The 21,575-nt window shown below is 52.9% G+C and overlaps 1 protein-coding gene across 9 annotated transcripts in view; it reads right to left on the bottom strand.

The window, feature by feature from the left end:
- The window catches only part of MAPK8IP3 (mitogen-activated protein kinase 8 interacting protein 3), a 51,371-nt gene that overhangs the window by 18,604 nt on the left and 11,192 nt on the right, over positions 1 to 21,575 (bottom strand). For all 9 annotated transcript variants that reach the window (XM_055090761.1, XM_007100103.4, XM_024123531.3 and 6 more), the window contains exons 2-7: positions 12,802 to 12,922; positions 10,591 to 10,661; positions 10,232 to 10,323; positions 4,371 to 4,512; positions 810 to 1,056; positions 136 to 238 (exon numbers count right to left, since the gene is read on the bottom strand). In XM_055090761.1, coding sequence (XP_054946736.1) covers positions 136 to 238; positions 810 to 1,056; positions 4,371 to 4,512; positions 10,232 to 10,323; positions 10,591 to 10,632 — 626 coding nt within the window. In that variant the 5' untranslated portion in view covers positions 10,633 to 10,661; positions 12,802 to 12,922. The remainder of the gene's footprint in view (positions 1 to 135; positions 239 to 809; positions 1,057 to 4,370; positions 4,513 to 10,231; positions 10,324 to 10,590; positions 10,662 to 12,801; positions 12,923 to 21,575) is intronic.

Here is a 21,575-nt window from a genome sequence, read left to right as displayed (position 1 = left end):
AGGCGTGGTGGGTGGCGGGTCAGTGTCCTGGGCAGTTCTCCCACCTCGAGGGGCTGCGAGGCACCTCTACCAGGGGAACCAACTCCCAGGGTGAGTGCTGAGCCATTCGGGAGTGGCTGTGGGCCCAGTGAGCACCTGCTGCCCGTGCGGTCCAGGCGGGGCTCCCGGCCCATGTCCAGCTCTGGGGTGGAGTCGATAATGTCCTGAACATCAGACCACTCGTCACTGCTGCCCATGCCTGGGGGAACACAGTGGAGCCCAGGGTCGGGGGGTGACCAGCAGTTCCCTGCACCACTCGTGGCTGCCCTGGGGCCCCTTGTCCGGAGACCCCACGCTAGGCCACCACAGGCAGGGACGGTTGTGGTGGGGGTTCTTCCCGAGCTGGTGGCTGGATGGGGCCTGTCCCCCAGAACTGTGATCCCATCTGAACAGGCCATTTTTTCCCTCCCTTTTCTCTGATTAGACTGTGTCTGCTGGATGACAGTGGTCTACTGTCAGGCTGAGTTGTGTCCCCCAAATTCACAGGCTGAAGCCCTGGACCCCAGTTCCTCAGAATGTAACTGTATTGGAGATGGGTTTTTAAAGAGGTGATGAAGGTAAAATGAGGCCAAAGGGTGGGCCCTGTTCTCATCTGACTGTGTCCTTATAAAAAGCAGGGGTCGGTCAGGACACTCATACAGAGGCATGACCACTTGAGGACGGGGCAGCCAAGGAGAGGCCTCAGGAGCGACCAGCCCTGCGAACTGGGAGGAGACACGCATGGTGCTGCTGGTGAGGGTGGGGCGCCGGGCAGGCGGGGCGGCCAGTACCTATGCTGACGTTGCGCATCTCCTGTGTGACCTGCACCTCCATGTTGCGGCTGTTGCGCTTCTCCCGCGCTCTCTTGTTGTTCTTGGAGCTGCCGCTGTAGTCGCCCAGAGGTTGCAGGCCCTCGCTGAGGGGCGTGACCACAGCCGAGGGCACAGAGGACGTGGGCGTGTTGGACTTGGTGCCCGTGGTGCTGGGCGTGGCCGCCGCTGAGGACTGGCCTGACTCGGACATCTCATCCTGCGGACACTGGGGCCAAACACAGGAAGAGGGAAGCTCGTGGCGCGGGTCAGGTCCCCCGGGGAGGCCACGAGGGGTGGACCACGCAGGGCCGGCGGGGCCTCGGCCACCACCACGAGGCCCCCTCGCTTGGGGTCTTTGCCACTCGGCTGCAGTAAAACAGCACTCCGTGCCAGAATGGAAGGGACAGGAGGCCACTTCTCTCCCGCTGGGCTGATTCCTCCCAGCCTCTTCACTTGACTCATCCAGCCTCTGGCTTTCCAGAGGCGGCCACACCTTATTTAAATGGCTTGGACCAGGCTTTTGGCTTGAACGCTTTCCAGTATGGGGCTAGACACGAAGCTATGTGGATGTGGCCGGTAACCCCTTGCAGCCAGTGGGTGAGCAGAGCTAAGCCCCAGCCCAGGTCAGGGCAGAGGCTCCCCGGCTGGGAAGGAGGCCGGGGAGGCCGTCGTGCCTTCTGATCAAGTTACTGCTCCACTGCGAGGCCCTCGAGGGCTGGTCCCTCTCGTTCCTGCCTCCTGCCTCCCACCCTGGCCACAGTCAGGGGCTGTGACGAGTGGGCACCTCCCCAGTTCTGCCAGTGGTGGCCTCCCCAACAAAGAGACACCAGGGGACGGGTCTCGCTTAACCTCCACGGCCCAACTGAACCAAAGTTTGCCTTCAACACCTACGCAAATGCAAACAAATTGAAACTCGACTTCCACAGAATAGGACGTCCCCCAAATGTTCCGAGAGTGAAAAAAGACCAGGTTAGTAAAAACTTCAATCAACTGTTGACCTTAAGAATCTCCCTGGAGAGAAAACACATTGTTTGAATAAATGTGGACAGGAAACAAACATTCCTCTCCTACCATCTTTCCTGGTGAAACCATCGGGGAACCGCAATAAAAATAGCCTCCGCTCTTCTATGAACTAACATCAGTAACCCCAGACTCACCCTAGACTCACCCCTGAGCAGGTGCCACGGGGCCCCCGCAGCCTCTTGCCTGGTGCTGAGAAGAGGCACAGTCTCAGGAGGGGCTGAGGCCCATGGGGGCGGCGGGGGGCAGCACTGAGGCCGCTCTGGGTACATGTTCCCATCGGCGCCAGATCACATGGTTTCCTCAGAGGACACACTTTCAGAACTTTCTTACAAGAGGAGCTGATGACGGGGTGTCGGCCTTCTCTGTGAAGCTAGATGCATGCTGGGACCAACCCACCCCCACCTTTAACTAGGAAGGGCTGACCGTGCTCCCGTGGCCACCTCTGGGTGACTAGGAGTCAGAGTGGTTTGGGAGCCTTGTGGGATCTGCCTTTTCCGGAGCAGCCTGGTCCCTGCCAGGCGCCGCCTCTCCCTGGGGGCTGAGACTCCTCTACCCGGAACCTCACATCCTCGTTCTCCTCTCGACAGGGCTCCCATCCCGGCAGCTGTGTCCCCGAGGGACACTTGGTGATGTCTGGAGACACTTGTGGTGGCCAGAGCTGGGGGTGGGTGGAGGCAGGGTGCCCACAACACCCCACAGGGCACAGTATGGCCCCCATAGCCAACAACACTCAGCCGGGTTGCTGATGAGCTGTGGTGAGAAGCGCCTCTTGCAAACATTTTTGGTTTGGGTTTGGGTTCTGCAGCTCAGGGCCAATTTGTAAAGAAAAAACTCTTTCCTCTTCACAGCACCATGCACAGTGCACGCCTCTGTGGTGGGGCCCCGAGTGCTCTCCCACAGGGAGGGTTCTGAGGAGGGTGGTACCCGAGGAGGGCTGTGCTCCAGGCTGATGCACAGGGACTTCCACAAAGACGGCCAGGCACATGAACCCATGCCTCACGGAAGTACACACTGTCAGACCATCTGACTCAATGGCCACGCTCCCTACCTGTCTGTTATTTGAACACTTTGTTTCCATGGGCCTCCTGACCCTGGTAGTCACCGTGGGGAATTCTGCAGCATAACCAGGCCTCCCCCTACTCCCCTAGCTGTCTGTCGCCTGCAGGCCACCACTTACCCATGGGACATTCCCCCTGGCCACCACTTACCTAAAGAAACCTGCCAACCTCTAACACCAACGTGCAGCAGTGACCTCCAAATGCAAAGAACCCACATCCCAGCGGCCATGCCTCCCATGAGGAGCCACAACTGTTTGGTTAAAACACTGAAAATACAGTACATAAAAACAAAAAACAAAACAAAAACAACAAAACAAATTAAAAAATTAGAAAAACTTGAAAACCTAGAGCATAAAATAAAAAGAACTTAAAAGTAATTATTAAAAAAAAATCAAACAAAACACACCTATGAACTAAAACATAAACGACTATAATTTATTAAGAGAGAACGATTTCAGACGGCGCAGGAGAAAGAGAGACGCACGAGAACACAAGCTGGCCCAAGGGGCCATCTGGAGACCCCAGCCTCCCAGCTTTCTGAAGCTCAACGCCCCCGCAGGAGCTTGGGGGTACACGCCAGCTGTGGGCCCCGCCCCTTCTGCCCGGACCCTACTTGCTGGCAAGACAGCCAGTGGCTGGCGGGCACGAGGCGTGCTCACTCCGCGGAACAGACGCAGAGTGAGTGGGGTCGCTTTCCGACACAGCTGGCAGCTTGTGGTTACCTCCTGCAGCCCAGCTGGACACTGCGAGGCAGGGGGACACTCGGCAATGAGTCGCGGTGGGAAGGAAGCTGTGGGGAAGCCTGGGCCCACATCCACTGCTCGACCCGGCCCAGAGGGTATCCTCTGATGCCTCAGTGGGGAATCATCAGACCCAGGGCGAGGGTCTGGTCTCTTCAATGAGCAATGGGGCCCGCGTTCCGTCCTGCCACAGCCTGCCTTCGCCAGAGGAGCTGAGCTCACAGACCAAGACTGGCAGCAAGTGCCCAGGGGCCCTGCACGAGTGCCTGCCCTTGGCCTTCCCAGGGCCCCAGTGCCGGGGATGGAGGGTGGGTGCTCTCACTGCTGAGCTGAGCACACCCGGGACGTCCTCCTTCTCAAACTCAGGCCCCTAGGTCGTTAGCACAGGTAGGCCGGTAAGAACAGCCCAAAGAAGAGAAGCTGACTCCTGGCCTTTGACTTTCTCCTGGTTGGAGTGCAAACCTCAGATACTATAAGGACAACACATGTTGGGTGAAGCCCAGTCTGGCTGCGAGGCTCTGGGTTGTGTTGGGGGATGGTCACTACGCTCAGCCCTGCCCAATGGGCACACCCTAGCTGTAGACAGGTCCCCCCGTCCAATGGGCACGCCCTGGCCGTAGGCAGGTCCCCGAGCAGCCGAGAGCCCCGGTTGCGGCCGCACCCTCCTGAATGAATGTGGGGCGACGGGGAGCCCTCACTCCACAGCACGGCTACAAAACCTGGTAGCTGGAGCTGAGCTGCAGCTGGCCGAGGTCACTCAGGTGCCAGTGGTCTCCCGCAGGCATGAGCTTGCCTCCCATCTGTGCACGTACCATACCGTCGGTCAGGGGGAAGACGCTCAGGGAGGTGGGGCGCTCCTTCCTGTTGAAATGTGGGGAGAGAAGGAGAGGGGGTGGTTAGACAGTGGCTTCTGAAACAGGGCTGCAAACTCTTTCTGGACATACAGATGCTTATTCTGCAGCTAGAGCTGCTCTAAAAGACACCCCTGACCACGGGCTGTAGGAAAGGGTGTGACCTGGCGGCCAGGCACACAGGACCTCTGACCCCTCTGATCTGCAGCCACGCTAATCAGCGTGTTCACCCGCTCAGGGCATCGCCACTCTGCTGTGATCCCATAGAACATTTCCCCTCCGTTACACTGTCATTTATCAGTTTTATTTATTTCCATTGTAAACAGACACCTGCACAGCAGTGCCTGTGATAGGCCCTTTGGCATCACAGGCAGCATTGCCTGGTTCCTCCTTGGCCTTAGTTCTGCCTCCTAGAGCCAGCCAGGAGGAGTCAACCCTTTCTCCCCTGTTCTTTGTTCCTCACCCTCCTCCAACACCCCATCACTGTTTTCAGGAGACCTGGGTACGGAGTTTCTCATGGGGCGCTTTTCTCTTGCTCCAAGCAGTTCCCCCCATCACGGAGCCCTGACACCACGGAGGCGCCTTATAAAGCTATGCTAGCAAACTGAGAATGTCCAGTGGGCTGGACTGATGCTCAAAGCTGCCTGCCGTGGGCTCAGTCCCTGCGATACGCTCCACGGGCTGTTAGCGGCAAGGGAACAGAGCCCAGGCCCGCGGCAGACACATGGCGCCCCAGAGCCTGTCGGTGGCTGCATGGAGTCCATGCTGCTCACAGCTGTTTAGGCCAAGCATCCGAATCCCTGACACACAGGGGCTGAGGTGGGAGGGGTGGCAAGGCTTCCTCAGGGGTCCCACGTAGCCGGGTCCAGAGGCTGGGCTGTCCTGGAGGGAGGATGGTGGCTTCCTCACGGTGCCTGGAGGATGCAGGTGATGGACAGGGGAGCGGAGCGGCCGCCATGACCAGAACTTCCTATGGCTGGCGGGCGGCTTCCTGAGGCACGACTCTGGGAAGGATGTCTCTCTGGGGGGGCCCCAACAGCTCCAGGGCGGTGGGGCTGGGGCGGAGCAGGAGGAGAACTCGGAATCTGGAAGCCCCTCCGAGCTGCTCGAGCTGCTGGTCTGTCCTGTTCAGGAAGACACTGCCTCCTGCAGAGCAGGGTCCCCGGACCTGTTGGGACCTGGCTGTGCCTCTGGGGGCTAAGCTGCAGGAGGGACAGGGCCAGAGGAGGCCTGCAGGGCCGGACAGGGGCCTCGGCCACTCGGGAAGACGGTTTCCTGCGGACGACCTCAAGTGCCTCACGCAGCCCTTGTCCCCCATGACAGACGACACTTTCTTGGTTAAGAGCTCAGACGTCAAGTTAGAAAGTTCTGGGTCTGCAGATCCATCCCAAGCTCAGCAGCCCATGGCTCAGTCCTCGCTAGGCTGTTCTCTGACCACAGCCCCCAGGCCCTCGGCATCCGGGAAGGCAGCCACTGCTCTGTGGGCTGCTCCCTCAGGGCTCCCAGCCCCTCCTCCACCACTGTTCCTCCACTGGGCTCCCAGTGCCCATATAGGGGTGCCTCTCCTGGGGCCCAGCTCTGACCTCGGTGGGGGACGCACATAAGGGGTTCCTCGGCCCAGGCTGTCACCAGATACCACGGGGTAACGTGACGGCAGGGCAGGGTGGGGCCACCTGCCCCCCAGGATGGGAGCCCATATCCATCGCCCGCCTCCACGACTCTGTGCATCAACAGACAGCCAGGCCGCACTCCCTGATGGAAATCCTCACGAGGATCGAGTCCCGTGTCCTCTCCGCTGCTCCCCACAACCGCAAGCCTCAAGAGCATTCGCTGGGTGCTGCTGACTGCCGGCCAGAGCCCATCCAAGGCTCACCCACTGTGTCCTCTTGTTATAGCCCCATAGCTCCCCCGGGAGACGCCAATGCTCGTCCACTTCAGAGGCTACAGCCCGAGGGGGTCACACTGCTCGCAGAGGTCACGCCACTGGCTCTGGGTCCTAAGTGACTGAGCTGGGCTGCCTAACACCAGGCGCAGGATCTCCACCTCTGCCCGCCACCTCCTGGGGGTGCAGACATGCGGCCCGACCCGCAGGCCAGTTGGACGTTTGCTAGTGGGACCTGCACTGCTACCTGCTTCAGGGCTGCCTCGGGGCCTGGGACCCGCCTGCCCCTCCTCGGCAGCAGGCCCTGTAAACGCCAAGTCTGGAGCCTCCAATCTGTACGATCCCGGCAGCCGTCCGAGTTCCCCCAACCCGAGGCCCAGGGACAGCTGCAGCCTTTACCTTCTCCTCCGCGACTGGCGAGGACTGCAGGGCAGTGACAGACAAGGGCCAGCACACGGCGGGGACAGCACAGAGGGCAAGACAAGAAGGCAACATTAGAGAGCGAAGGTCGGGGGCTCTGGGGGCACGTGTGCGCACATGGAGAGGGAGGGCCCCCATGGGGACAGACAGATGTAGAACACGCAGATGCCTATGCAGGATGGACACAGGGCACACAGACACACCCCCGCTTGGCTTGGACGGCAGGTTGCGCCCACTCAGCCCCGGGTAGTGGGCGAGCGTCCTCCCCGCGATGCTCCTGGCACACACAGGCACTTGTGTGTGCAGTGACAGAGCACACGATCGCATACGCCATGTTCACAGGCCCACGCACGCTCACCACCGGTTTTGTTTTGTTTTAATTTATTTATTTTATTTATGTATTTTTGGCTGCGTTGGGTCTTCGTTGCTGTGTGCAGGCTTTCTCTAGCTACGGTGAGCGGGCGCTACTCTTTGCTGCGGTGCATGGGCCTCTCATTGTGGTGGCTTCTCTTGTTGTGGAGCATGGGCTCTAGGCGCGCAGGCTTCAGTAGTTGTGGCACGCAGGCTCAGAAGTTGTGAATCATGGGCTCTAGAGCGCAGGCTCAGTAGTTGTGGTGCACGGGCTTAGTTGCTCCACAGCGTGTGGGATCTTCGTGGACCAGGGCTCGAAACCGTGTCCCCTGCATTGGCAGGCGGGTTCTTAACCACTGTGCCACCATGGACGCCCTCACCACCTGTTTTATTCTAAAGACACACAGATTCACAAAACCAAACCAGGAATGAAGTGGCAGGCGGATTCTTAACCACTGTGCCACCATGGACGCCCTCACCACCTGTTTTATTCTAAAGACACACAGATTCACAAAACCAAACCAGGAATGAAGGAAAACTGTGCCTGTCTGGGCTCAGCAGTGGCCAGCAGCTCCCCGGCACTAAGGACGAGCCTCCTTGGGGAGCCGGAGAGTCTAAACTAAGGAGATGGGCAGACACACATCTGTCCCCAAAGGATCCAGAGTTGTGGCTGGAGGGGTATACCCCAGAGAAGAGCAGGCCAGGAGGGCAGCACAGGGCCTTCCCCTTCATCTGCTGCAGCAGCACAGGCCACAGTGGGATGTCTGCACTCTCTGAGCCCTACAGAGGCCAACGCCCAGCGCAGTGAGAGAAGGCCTGTGCTTTCTCTCCTTCCACCAGCATGCCCTCTGGACATGGGAGGCGTGGCTGCAGTCCACATCCATTCGTCTGAAAGTGGGCCCGGGGCAGTCAGAGACACATGGTGGGCCCTGGGAACATCTCCATCACAGCCCAGTGTCCAGGCTGGCGGGGCAAGGGCGGCTGCAGGGCCAGCAGGAGCCCAGAGTCTCATACGCTGCGGCACCAAGCACAGGGCAAGCGATTCCGTGCGCCACAGCGAGGTTAAATGTCGCCAGCCAGCGGGCAGAGCGATGGAGGCAGCCCAAATGCAGCCCTGCCTCTCTGCTTCCCAAACAAGCGCTGCTCTGGCCACCGCCCCGCAACACACACACACACACAGGAAAGTGCCTCTTCACTGCCAAGGCACAGGAGGGTCGCAGCTGACAGCCCCAGGCTCCTCCTTCCTTCCTGCAGGCAGGCAGGCATCTCTACCCCCATGGGGCTCAGGAGGGCGTCTTAGCAGAGAGTGCCCAGGGCCTGGAGAGGATGGACACACAGCCAAGTGCACCCTGGCCTCGGGGACACCCTGAGGAGGATCAGATGGGGACACAAGGCTGGGCAGGAATCTTGGCCACAGCCCAAACTCTAGGTAATGCCCGAACAGCCAGCCTCTGCAGCCCCAAAACAACATGAGGAGCTACTGATTCCAGGTTGGCATTTGGTGCAGTTCCTTGGAAATTCCCTCAGTGACTTCTGAGGGCCAGGAGTGAGGCTTTCACAGTGTGTCGGGAAACGGTGGCTTGGAGATGGGTATTTCCTACCTTCAGATAAAACTGACCCAGAAACAATATCTGCAAAGGGTTTTGTAGTTTAACAAACTCTGATACACATTCCCTCACTTAATTCTCACAGAGCCGGGGGGGTCAGCTAATGACCCCCTGATACCCTTTCCTGGGGCGCACACATTTACAGAAAGAAAGCATCCACAACGGCTGTATCCCCTACTCCCCATGAGAAGCGGCAAGACTGTCTAAAAACATGCCAGTGGTCCCCTGGATGACCGCCCTTCCTAGGCCCTGCTAGGCCTCCGCTGACATATTACACTTTCCATTTTCAAATCGGAAGACTCAACAGCTTCGCCCACCATGGCCCAGTGAGTAGCTGACGATGCCCAGCATGGAAGGGCCTGAATCTCCTTGTTTGCAGACATCACCCACCAAGGAGACAGGTGCAGAGTAAACAGAGCCTTTTCGTGACCAGACCTGGGGCTTCCGGTGTTCGCTGCAGGAACAAGGGGCCACAGCTGCAGAGGCACAAATGGCGAGCTCCATCCGTTGGGCCTGGGGTTCCGGCCTCAGGCGCCTCCTCCGTCCTCCAGCCTGATGGAGCCATGGCCTCCCATGGCAACACCCTGGAGAAGATCTCTGACAATCTGCTCCTGGGGTACTGAGGTGCAGTTTTATCCTGACTGAAGATGGAGCAGGAACCTGGCCTCTGCAGGCTTATCTCTGCTCCCCGAATAAAACCAGCATGGCAGGGCGCGGCTGCGTCTGCTGGTCACCGAGGTGTGCAGGCCTCCCCCACCACCTAGAGTCGATTCTCACGATTTGAGCTGGTTGTATCTACAAAGTCACCGCAAACACTGCGTTTGCTTGCAGAAGAAACACGTACATAGGTAGGTACGCATCTCACACAGGTTAGAATCTTCATTCCTCACTCATCCTGGTACACTGTTTCCTTTCTTTTACAAAACAGAAAACGAGGTGCCAGAAGTATTTAACATGTCTTAGAGGACAGGGGCCAGAACTGGGCTCCATCCAGTCCCCACTGACTGGCCCCTGGACCCCAGAGTCTTGCAGGACACTGCGCCACCAGCCGCCCCCATCCCTGGGCATCTCTGCAGGAGGTGGAGCGTCGCCTCGCACCACCTCAGCTGGCACCCTGTGCACTGAGTGACTCAAATTTTTCACCGCTCTGCGCACATCTGCAGATGACCGCGAAAGTGCCGTGAGTGGTGATTTTGAGGCTACAAATAAATTTTACAGAGTAGGCGAATTCAGAAACACGGAATTTGCAGGTATTAGGATGGACTACGTGGTTTTCCCTGGGTTTCCGTGATGGCCTGCGGGCCCGCAGCAGGCCCACCCCAGCCCCTCACCTGCTTGGTGCTGTCCTCAGCACACACCCCGGCTCAAGCCACACATTCCGACCGGACACCCCTCTCCCTGAGTCAGGCGGGGGCACAGCTCCTCTTGGGGGAGGGCACCAAGCTCTGGCACCCGGCTTCCCGCCCTACCTCCTCCCCGGCAGGGTGCTCTCAGTCTGGCTGTTCCCCCCGACCTGCTGCATCTTGGACCTCTCGATGTGCTCCACATAGGTCTGGATCATCTGTGAAGAGGACACATCCGAGTGAGCGCTCCCTGCCCACGAGGTCCACCTGCTCACCCCCTCCAGCCTGTGCCGCTTTCACCCCCACTGGGCTCGGACAGAGATGAAGGCAGAGTTCAGGGGAGGGAGTCTGGCCACATAAGGCCCAGGGTTTTCAGGTTCAGGTGAACCCCAGGGAATGAAAAGGCGGCGAAGGTCGGCAGCCAACCCCACATGTGGGGCTTTACCACTTCCTCGTGGCCCTGACCCCGTGGCGGGGACACCCACCTCCGTGTGCCGCTGGTGCAGGGCATTGTACTCCTTCTTCATCTCCGACTCCCGCTCCTCCAGCCGGGAAACTAGAAAACACAACCAATGTTTGTCAACTGCACAACCCGCTTCTCCAGGGCACGTACTTCTCTGGGCTTGACTGCTGGGGGGCAGAGTGTTCCAGACAAATCCATGCCTGGATGGATTTGTGATACACCCTAGCAGGCGGTTCTGATGGGCCCGAGTCTGGGTGTATCACCATGTGTGCGGTTATCTGAGGCTATTCAATGCTGCTACAGAGAGGAAGAGCTGGGTGAAACGCACACAAGCCTTACTCTCTATGTCTTAGTCAGCTGGTAGCTTCGGAGGTGCAGGCAAAACTCACAGATGTGTCACATTGTGTCACATGTAGCCAAGGAACGAGCAGGTGGCTTGTGGACAGAGGCAGAATTCGGAAGTAAGCAGCCTCTGAGACACACTAAAGAGAAGAATATCTGAACACAGGATGGAACACACAGGTGTCCCTCACACGGACCAGGGGCTGGAAAGACCAAGTCACAATCGTGCCACCTCTGGGCTGGCAGCTCTGTCACCCCTGTGACACCCAGGATGGTCCCCACGTGTGCTCTGACCAAGAGGCACAGGGAAGCACCTGAGTGCCACGGGCTAACTGGACAGCCAAGCCACGGAGCCAGCATGCCGCGGGCTTCAGACACCTTGCATCTGTGGCCCTTTGTTCCAACCTCAGTTCTGTTGAACTCTGCACAGAGACAGGAGACGCGACAGCCTTGTTCTCCCCTCTCCTCGGTCCTTGCCCCTGATGCTGACCAAATGGAAAACTTCAGACTGTACTTTGGAGTTTACATGTTTTCCTTCTAAGAAAAGATGAAAAGGTTTCACGTGAAAATTATTCTAAGCAAAGGGAATATTAAGGATTCTGTGTAGTTATAGAAAGGGTGGATCTATGCAAAACTAAAATGGGCCTTTCGGTTCGCCTCTGCTCCACAAAGACTAGCGTGTTTGTGTGTGTGTATGTTGCCACTAGCCGTGCTCACCTGCGACACCCGGGGGGTACTGGCTTTAGCAAAATGGGCTTCCAGTCTTGGTTTGGGATACGGATAGACCCAACCATCAAACCATTTTTTAAAAAATTAATTTTATTTTATTTTTGGCTGTGTTGGGTCTTCGTTGCTGCAAGCAGGCTTTCTCTAGTTGCAGCGAGTGGGGGCTACTCTTCGTTGTGGTGCACAGGCTTCTCATTGTGGTGGCTTCTCTTGTTGGGAGCATGGGCTCTAGGTGCGCGGGCTTCAGTAGTTGTGGCACGCAGGCTCAGTAATTGTGGCTTGTGGGCTCTAGAGCACAAGCTCAGTAGTTGTGGTGCACGGGCTTAGTTGCTCTGCGGCATGTGGGATCTCCCCAGACCAGGGCTCGAATCCATGTCACCTGAATTGGCAGGCGGATTTGTAACCACTGCACCACCAGGGAAGTCCCTCTTTTTTTTTTTTTGATATGATCTTAACTTTTCAGAGGAACGACGGCACCTGTTATCCAAGGTAATGAGGTAAAGTAGCAAACTAGGTCTCAACCATCAAAACCACTAATTACAGAAAACTGAAATTACAGGGTCGTTATAACTTTGAGAGTATAGTTTAAACACAGATTTCTAAAGGTAAAATAATAGTTCTTATTAAAAAAAACAAAAACAAAAACACAAAACCCTTTCCTCGCCTCTCCTTGTAAGGGACAGGGTGTTCCCGTAGGCACCCTGGTCGGCCATGAGTGCCCCCTAGGAACTGTCATTACAGGGGCACCATTGTTGGGCCCAACTTTCAGGTCACTAAAGAGCACCCGCTCCTCAAGCAGCACACAGACAGGAGCCCCAGACGGCAGCCAGGAGCTCTGTCCTAAGGGGCCACACAAAGTTCACAGATTTGTGAATTTTGGGTCAGATTGCAACATTAAGCAAAAGTGCTCTGTCATCAGAGGGGCCTTATTTATAAATTTTATTTATTTCCACAAAGGATTTGAGGCCATTTACAGAAATACAGAGCGGTGTAAAGACAGAAAACAAACTATTGAGGGAATCACAAAGAAAATAAGATAAGGCTCTCATTGGGTTTTCTCACTCTCTTTTTATCAAAGGCTCTCAATATCCCTCCCAGCTGGGTGGGTCTGAGAACAACAAATGCATTCAAAATGCAATTTCATCTCTCTGGGCTAGCAACTTACTCTGATCTGCATAGTTTTTGGCCTTCAGTTCCAGCTGGCGGGTCTGAAAGTCGTAGTGTTCCACCTGGGTTTGTAGCTCTTTCTTCTCTTGTTCCAAGGCATCTTCAAACTCAATAAATTTCTATACATGCAAGGAAGAAAAACAGCAGGCGTCAAGAATGTGGGTCGGCCAGATGACAGCAGCCCCTCAGAAGGGCCCGCGCTCAGGCCCAGAATGTGGTTTCTGCACCCCAGAGCCGGCTTCCCTTCCCGTCCACCACCCACCACAGCCCTGCGGATAGCTTCCCAACAGTGGATACCACAGCCTTCTAACCAGCTATCCGGCAGTCACCCGGGGCCCTGAAGTTGGAAAAGCCCACACACGCTGGTTTTAATCTTGAAATTCTTAATAGTTTTTGAACAAGGGGCCCCCATTTCCAGTTTTGCACTGAGCCCCACAAATTATGTAGCTGGTCCTTAGGCAATGGAGTAATATTATTCCTCTCAACACTGAACATCTAAAAGAGGCCAGGGATGGACTTCCCTGGTGGCGCAGTGGTTAAGAATCTGCCTGCCAATGCAGGGGACATGGGTTTGATCCCTGGTCTGGGAAGATCCCACATGCCACAGAGCAACTAAGCGCGTGCACCACTACTGAGCCTGCGCTCTAGAGCCCGCGAGCCACAACTACTGAGCCTGCGTGCCACAAGTACTGAAGCCCACACGCCTAGAGCCCGTGCTCTGCAACAAGAGAAGCCCGCGCGCCGCAACAAAGCGTAGCCCCCACTCGCTGCAACTAGAGAAAGCCCGCGCGCAACAACAAAGACCCAACGCAGCCAAAAATAAATTTAAAAAAAGAAAGAAAAAAAGTCTCTAATTTTCAAAAATAAAAATAAATAAAGAGGCCACGTGTACTTTCCTCTTAACCTGTATCTCAGTCACTGCTCAGTTCAGGAAGCCATCTTTCGTGGAATAACCGGCAATGCGTAGTACTGCTCTGATTCTTTTAAAAACAAGGTGGGGGGTTGTTGGCCTAGATTTGGAATCTGCACTTTACATGGTAAGTTTCTGAGCAAAATTACTATCGAATCAAGTGAAAAGAAGGCACTTTGTAAAACAAAAGAAAATCCTAAATGTTCTTAGGAGGAGACCTAGGTTAACACTGACAGCCCAGGGTAAAGGCAAGGTCTGGTCCAGGGGGATGGGCACTGGGCAGCAAACCCCCCTCCCTCCCTCGGGTAGGTGACGGCCTGAAGGCCACAGCCCTGCAAAAGCCCTGATGGGAACGTTAACACCTTGATTTTACGGCTTACGAAACGGAAATATTAGTAAGAAATTTCATTTGTAGGAAGCATAAATGTCAGCTGGGTTCTTAAGACACAAAGTGTTTCAGAAGATGGGAATATAAAACGGGCTGTTGGTTCCAGGTTTCGGGTGTCTGGGAGAGTCAATGAGTTCGTGGTGGCCATAGCTGTATTTCCCGTAAAAACTGCACCCAGTCCCCCACTCCGACTCTGGGCCCCAGAGATGCTTCTTCCTACAGCGGCTTCTCAGAGGTCTTTGTGCTGAAAAGCACTGGGGCTCCTGCCCAAAGGATGACTCACCCAGTGCAGTGACAGAGGGCAAAAACATCCGGGGTGGGGGCGGGTGGGGGTGCGTCAGAAAGAAAATTTGCATTGATGACATCACTCACAACTTAAGTAAAATGAAGAACACCCGCCCCATTGCCAGGAAAATGCACAGAAATGGTGCAGAAGCACAAAAATTTAAAGTAAGCGGTTTTGAATGACTGTGGCCATGACCAGCATATGAAGAATAAACAAATGCTATTAACTGGCTGGTAAAGAAATTATTTAACTTGGGTAATTTTAATTCCTATTACTTAAAAAAAATTCTTTTGTAGAAAAATCAGATGAGAGTGTTAAGTGAATGAAAGTAATACTTTAAAAAAAACATAATTCTGCCATGCTATCAATGGTTAAGAAACAACAACAACAAAACCATAATTCTACCAACCAGAGAGGGTCAGTTAAAACTGGGTGACATTCTTCCAGACATGTGTGTGAGTGTGTGGAGCAGATGTGCCATCATTTTGTACACGGTATCTTGACCTTATTCACTCGTCTACACTGGAAACGTCTCTCCACACTAAGAACTGTGCTCTGCCACTCCTACTTCTAACAGGTGTGTGTTCCCCTGTTGGTGCATGTCTGCAGAGCATAGTTTACTCAACTGATCGCCTCCTGTTGGACTACCAGTCTGCTTTAAAACGTCCGTTATTATGGTTACTACTTGTGTATCTGCCCAGTGGCATCCTGCTCCCCAAGGCCAGACAGGCACCCCAGCCCACACCCCCCAGGTCGGGTGGTGCCCTTCCCGGAGCCCCCATGGCCTCTGCGCTGCCAACCCGACAGGTGGGAAAATGGCAGAGCATAAATAATTTTCAGCTCCTGGATTACTAGTGAGACTGAATAAATTCATTAATCATATACACTACATCTAACAGCTCATTACGTCCTTTGTCTGATTTTCTACTACAGGTTATTTTTCTTAACAATTTGTAAGGACTTATTAGACCCACTCAAGAATTTGTCTTCTATGCTGCAAGTATTTTTCCCAGGATATAGTCTGTGTGTGTACAGTACAGAAGTTTACTTACTTCTACACCATTTACTTAATAATTTACCCTTTCTTCATTGCTCTGAATGCTACCTTTATGATATGCTAACTTCTAAGACATATTTCGGTCTATTTCTGAGCCAGTAACCAAAGGTTTTTTTATCACTTTAAAAAAAAAATTTATTTATTTTTGGCTGTGTTGGGTCTTTGTTTCTGTGCAAGGGCTTTCTCCAGTTGCGGCAAGTGGGGCCCACTCTTCATCGTGGTGTGCAGGCCTCTCACTGTCGCGGCCTCTCTTGTTGCAGAGCACGGGCTCCAGACGCGCAGGCTCAGTAGTTGTGGCTCACGGGCCTAGTTGCTCCGCGGCATGTGGGATCTTCCCAGACCAGGGCTTGAACCTGTGTCCCTTGCATTGGTAGGCAGATTCTCAACCACTGCGCCACCAGGGAAGCCCCCTTAAACTTGTAGTGTAATAGCATCTTTTAATAGCTGATATACATTTACACTCTTAACTCTTCCTTTTCGATATTTTCTTGGTTACTCCCACTTGTGAATTGTTCTAGATTAAGTTGAGAATCATCCTGAATCACTTATATATTTATTTTTTGAATCAACATTTTGCCTGTCAGAAAGCATCAGTTCTCTGGTCCTCAGGAAGGGGTCCCTGTTTTTCATGACAAAATGCTCAGGGCTGGACTTGGGCTGAATAGAAAGCTCACCTTGAGCCAGTGAAGAGCTGAATGATGGGGCGACTGGGGCTGGAGGATGGAAAATGCTCCCTTTCTGTAAACTGAGCCCTGTCCTACCTCCAAGCTGGAACACCAAAGTTTTACACAAAGAAAAGCATTCTGTGGTGCTAACATCATTTCTCTAGAATTCCCATCTGTATTTCATCATATTACCTGCAATTCATAGCTGAGAGTCAGCTAAAAAGATTTCTAGATGAAAGATGATTGGCTGCACCACGCAGCATGTGGGATCTTAGTTCCCTGACCAGGGATCAAACCCATGCCCCCTGCAGTGGAAGCGTGGAGTCTTAACCACTGGACCGCCAGGGAATTCCTCCAGATTCTTAAGAAGGTCAGACAGATGTTCCTAAATCTATCCTGATAGGTGATCGTTAAAATCCAATGTAGATGACAGTCCCAAAAAGCTTTGTCATGCCATAAAACAACCGATATGCTTTGAGATCCCCAATGAAGTTGGCCCCAAACCAGGTGACATGCAGAAATCCTCTGATGTTATGATATTTTAAGGCCTTTCAGCCCTAGGAAATACAGAGACATTAACTGAGAGAGAAAACATCTAGGTAAGCTGTGTACATGTATGTCCTCAAGGCCAAAGGCAGAGGGCACCCCAAGTGGCAGGGAGACATGAACGCACAGGACATTTGTGGTTCCCAGGCCACAAGGAATCCTGGAGCCAAGGGACAGTCTTGTGACGGGAATGGTCAATCATCAGTAACCACCCGCAGACAAGGGGTGTGAGTGATCACGATCACAATCACGTGGCAGCAACTCCCCAGATGAACAAAAAGCCCCAAGGAACCCACAAGGGACCACCAGCATACTAAAGGGCCAGTCCTCAGCTTCCCTGCTGGGCTGGACCAAACACTGGGACATTGGGACACTGCAGGCTCTGCAGGTTGGCGACCACCGCACTTGGCATTTGGGGAAGAACCGCTCTTCCCCGTTACCTTGAGGGACAGCATCGAACCAGACAGAGCTGACTAGGGGGCATCTCAGGGGCTCCAAGTTCACGAAAACATCACAAACACAATATGCTGTTCTACAGCTTAAAAGGCATCCTCTTTCCTCCCCTCCTGAAAAAACTCTTTCAACGTTATTACAGTAATTTTAGTTGACGAAAACGCAAGCTAACTGTTTAACTGAAATGGAAGATGCAATGCCACCTTCATCAAATATTATGAGGGATAAATAACGTGAAGGACCAGTGCCTGGCCAAGACTAAACAGATATTTAATCATTGCTTTATGAGGAAATGCTTGGGGCTAGACTTGGGATGAAGTAAGAATCACCTGGACAAGTAAGGAGTAGTTGATGGAATAAAGCAGGGGCTTCATGGTTGGTGGTTAAATGAATAAGTAAGGAAAATACAAGTTCTCCTCCAAAACGAGGAGGGCAGCTGTGGCGGGGGAGGTGTCAGGAGGGAACTCTAGTAACTGGGTTAGAGTCACAAAACATTCAATAGATGTTTTCAAGGAAGCAGAAAATATTTTTATTTACAGATCATTTACTTTAGATTTAAGAGAATCAAGAATTTTCAGTGGTGGGGGACAGGGTAAGTTATCTCTATAAGGAAGTCGTCCATAAGAAAGCTAAACATTTTTCAATTTTTATTGAATTTTTCCAATTCAATTTATCCAATATGAATGGAAATGAAAAGAATACAATTTTTAACAGCATTTGGGTTGAGTGGGTCTGCCTGGTGCTGGATTGTGAAACAGAAGGAATCTACCGTCTGAGACATGCCAAAGTGAAAAACTCGTACACACGCCAATTACATGCACTACAGATTTGAGTTTGTCTGGAATTGTCATCTGTCTAACCGAGTCTAGTCAAAATGTCACTTGGCACCTGATAACACACAGAGGTTTAAGGCCACCTCACAACAAATCTTTTGAGCCTCCCGAAGAGCAATGAGGAGCAACTAACAATTGAGGAAAAGGTACCAGGGTGTCTTAACATGAACATTGAGCTAGGAAATACCTGATTCTTACTGCTAAATACCAATCTACTACATGATTCCCCTTTTAGATTTTGTTTTTAAGATAGACTTCTACCCCTCCCTCTCGCTGACAAATTGCTCTGTTTTTCTTTGCAGAGCACAGGCTCCGGACGCGCAGGCTCAGCGGCCATGGCTCACGGGCCCAGCTGCTCCGCGGCATGTGGGATCTTCCTGGACCGGGGCACGAACCCGTGTCCCCTGCATAGGCAGGAGGACTCTCAACCACTGCACCACCAGGGAAGCCCTGCTCTGTTTTAAAATTAAATTCAACTTTGGTTTTCAGAATTTGCTTTTTGGTGAATTTCAAGGTACATACTGAAGTAACCTAAGAGTGTGGGAACTTCCAAAAATCCAGGAACCAGAGGAAGCTTTTCTCAATATCCCATGGAATGAGATCATTCTATCTAACTCATGCATAAAACCAAACTTAACAAATAAACTGACTTTTTCTGGACTTCCCTGGTGGCACAGTGGTTAGGAATCCGCCTGCCAATGCAGGGGACACAGCTTCGAGACCTGGTCCGGGAATATCCCACATGCCGTGGAGCATCTAAGCCCATGCGCCACACAACTGAGCCTGCGCTCTAGAGCCTGCGAGCCACAACTACTGAGCCCGTGTGCCTAAAGCCCGTGCTCTGCAACAAGAGAAGCCACTGCAATAAGTCCACGCACTGCAATGAAGAGTAGCCCCTGCTCACTGCAACTAGAGAAAGCCTGCACGCAGCAACGAATACCCAACACAGCCAAAAATAAACAAATTTTTTTTTTTTTTTTGGTATGCGGGCCTCCCTCTGTTGTGGCCCCTCCCGTTGCGGGGCACAGGCTCCGGACGCGCAGGCCCAGCGGCCATGGCTCACGGGCCCAGCGGCCATGGCTCACGGGCCCAGCCGCTCCGCGGCATGTGGGATCCTCCCAGACCAGGGCACAAACCCGGTTCCCCTGCATCGGCAGGCGGACGCGCAACCACTGCGCCACCAGGAAAGCCCAATAAATTTATTTTTTAAAAAAGAAATAAACTGACTTTTCATGTCAAATATAAAATTAAGACAACAGAAGCCAGCATTCCTAATCCCAGAATGCAAGAGAGATTACTAGGTAAACACTCTCTTATAACATAATCATTAGAATTCTGGTAACTTTCATAATTGAAGGCTATTTTAATTAAAGGCAAAGTAAATTAAGACATTAAATCCAATCCTTCCCTCTTATATGTCCTTTAGGCCAGGGTCACACATAGGAAATAATTTAATTCTGGTTGAATTGTTAGAAATAAAACAGGAATCAAAGATTTTGTTCTTTTGCATGTAATTCCTTCCTGGGGATGAGGGGGTAACGTGAATGTCCAAAAGAAAAACGCTATTTTTGGGTCTTTTATCTTAGGCAGGGTGGTGCACTGGGGTGCTGGGCACGGGCTCAGTGCCCAGGGGAGACGCCTTCTACGGATGGGTAATTCCCTGCTCCTGTCGGTCACTCCCATCATGATCAAATATTTACTGGGCGCTCACAGGGGTGCTGAACTCATGAGACCTCATGCCTCAGAGGTTTTTTTCCCCCAGCTTTTTCCCATATTCCATGACTGTTACCATTTACATCTAAAATGCAGTGTGGGCAGGTGGACAGAGAGGGAGGGAAGGGCATTTCTGCATTCAGGTTTTAGATACACATCTGAGATCAGGCCACTCTGCAGGAACCCAAGAACAAGGTTGGATTCATTTTTAAAAAAGCATAGATTCCTCATTTAGGTTAAAGGAACCACTGGTTCAGCATCTGCCTGAGATGAATCCCAACAAATGGCACTGGTTTAACTCACACTGATTTTCAAGAATTGGTAAGATAGGGACTTCCCTGGTGGCTCAGTGGTTAAGACTCCGCGCTCTGAAGGCAGGGGGCCCGGGTTCGATCCCTGGTCAGGGAACCAGATCCCACATGCAGGCCGCAACTAAGAGTTCGCATGCCACAACTAAGGAGCCTGTGAGCTGCAACTAAGGAGTCCACCTGCCACAACTAAGACCCAGCGCAACCAAATAAATATTTTTAAAAAAAAAAGAATTGGTAAAATAGGAAAGATGTCTGTAAAAAATACATATTTTAATATATTACATATTTATTTAAGTATTTTACGTTAAATACTAATATATACTTTGTATCTTAAAATATACATTACATTTATTATATTATTTATGATATACGACATGATTGGTTCTGGGGGGAAATAAGATAAAGGAAGATAAGATGAAAACTGTAAATGCCCCATACTGGGAGAAATATCCCTGGGGGAAGTTATTCTCAAGTAGACTGTGTTCTCTTTGAAGCATTCTTTTTTTTTTTTTTTTAATTAATTAATTAATTTATTTTTGACTGCATTGGGTCTTCATTGCTGCACATGGGCTTTCTCTAGTTGTGGTGAGCAGGGGCTACTCTTCATTGCGGTGCATGGGCGTCTCATTGTGGTGGCTTCTCTTATTGTGGGGCACGGGCTCTAGGCGCAAGGGCTTCAGTAGTTGTGGCACACGAGCTCAGTAGTTGTGGCTTGCGGGCTCTAGAGCGCAGGCTCAGTAACTGTGGCACACGGGCTTAGTTGCTCCACAGCATGTGGGATCTTCTGGACCAGGGCTCGAACCCATGTCCCCTGCATTGGCAGGCAGATTCCTAACCACTGCGCCACTAGGGAAGTCCATCTCTGAAGCATTCTTAGCAGTTTACACTGATTTCTTCAACTTCCTAATCCACTTGGCTTCTACATCCCTCTCGCTCCAATTAACAGGAGAGACCTGAGGACGCCCATAGTCGCCCTTTGGTGGACACAGGGTCTTGCTGTCCAGAAGCGTACACTGAAGACCTGAGGCCACAAGCTTGGGCAGAACCCATGGGATCCCGCCCGGATCTGGGTCCAATTCACTGGGAGAAGGAAGTGGTAAGAGGCCGGCGTGGGAAGGTCAAGGAGCAGGAGCACAAGCTGAAGTTGAGTGGAAGGAAGGGCACCCAGAGAACTTGAACAAAAGGCATCACCTTGAACCCACCACTGTAGATAATCAGAATCCAAATGCCCTGACCCCTGTCTCACAAACCCCACCAACGGAGGTCTGCTCCACTGATCTTGGTATTCCCCAAATCTCCTGCCCATGAGAGGCGCTCAAAAGAAGGTAACTGACTTATGATTTCGCGGGCCCTAAGTGTCTGTGAATATTTCCTTTCCTTGGGTTGAGCCTTTCCCACCCTGGTGACAGGGATGCTTTCTTCCCTTGTTTTTTTTTTTTTTTTTTTTTTTTTGCGGTACGTGGGCCTCTCACTGCTGTGGTCTCTCCCGTTGCGGAGCACAGCCTCTGGACACGCAGGCTCAGCGGCCATGGCTCACGGGCCCAGCCGCTCCGCGGCATGTGGGATCCTCCCGGACCGGGGCATGAACCCGTGTCCCCTGCATCGGCAGG

This window comes from Physeter macrocephalus, chromosome 14 (genome assembly GCF_002837175.3).
Source record: "Physeter macrocephalus isolate SW-GA chromosome 14, ASM283717v5, whole genome shotgun sequence".
In the NCBI taxonomy this organism is placed as follows: Eukaryota; Metazoa; Chordata; class Mammalia; order Artiodactyla; family Physeteridae; genus Physeter; species Physeter macrocephalus.
Note: the sequence above shows the minus strand (reverse complement) of the source record. Positions and strands in the feature narration are given on the sequence as shown.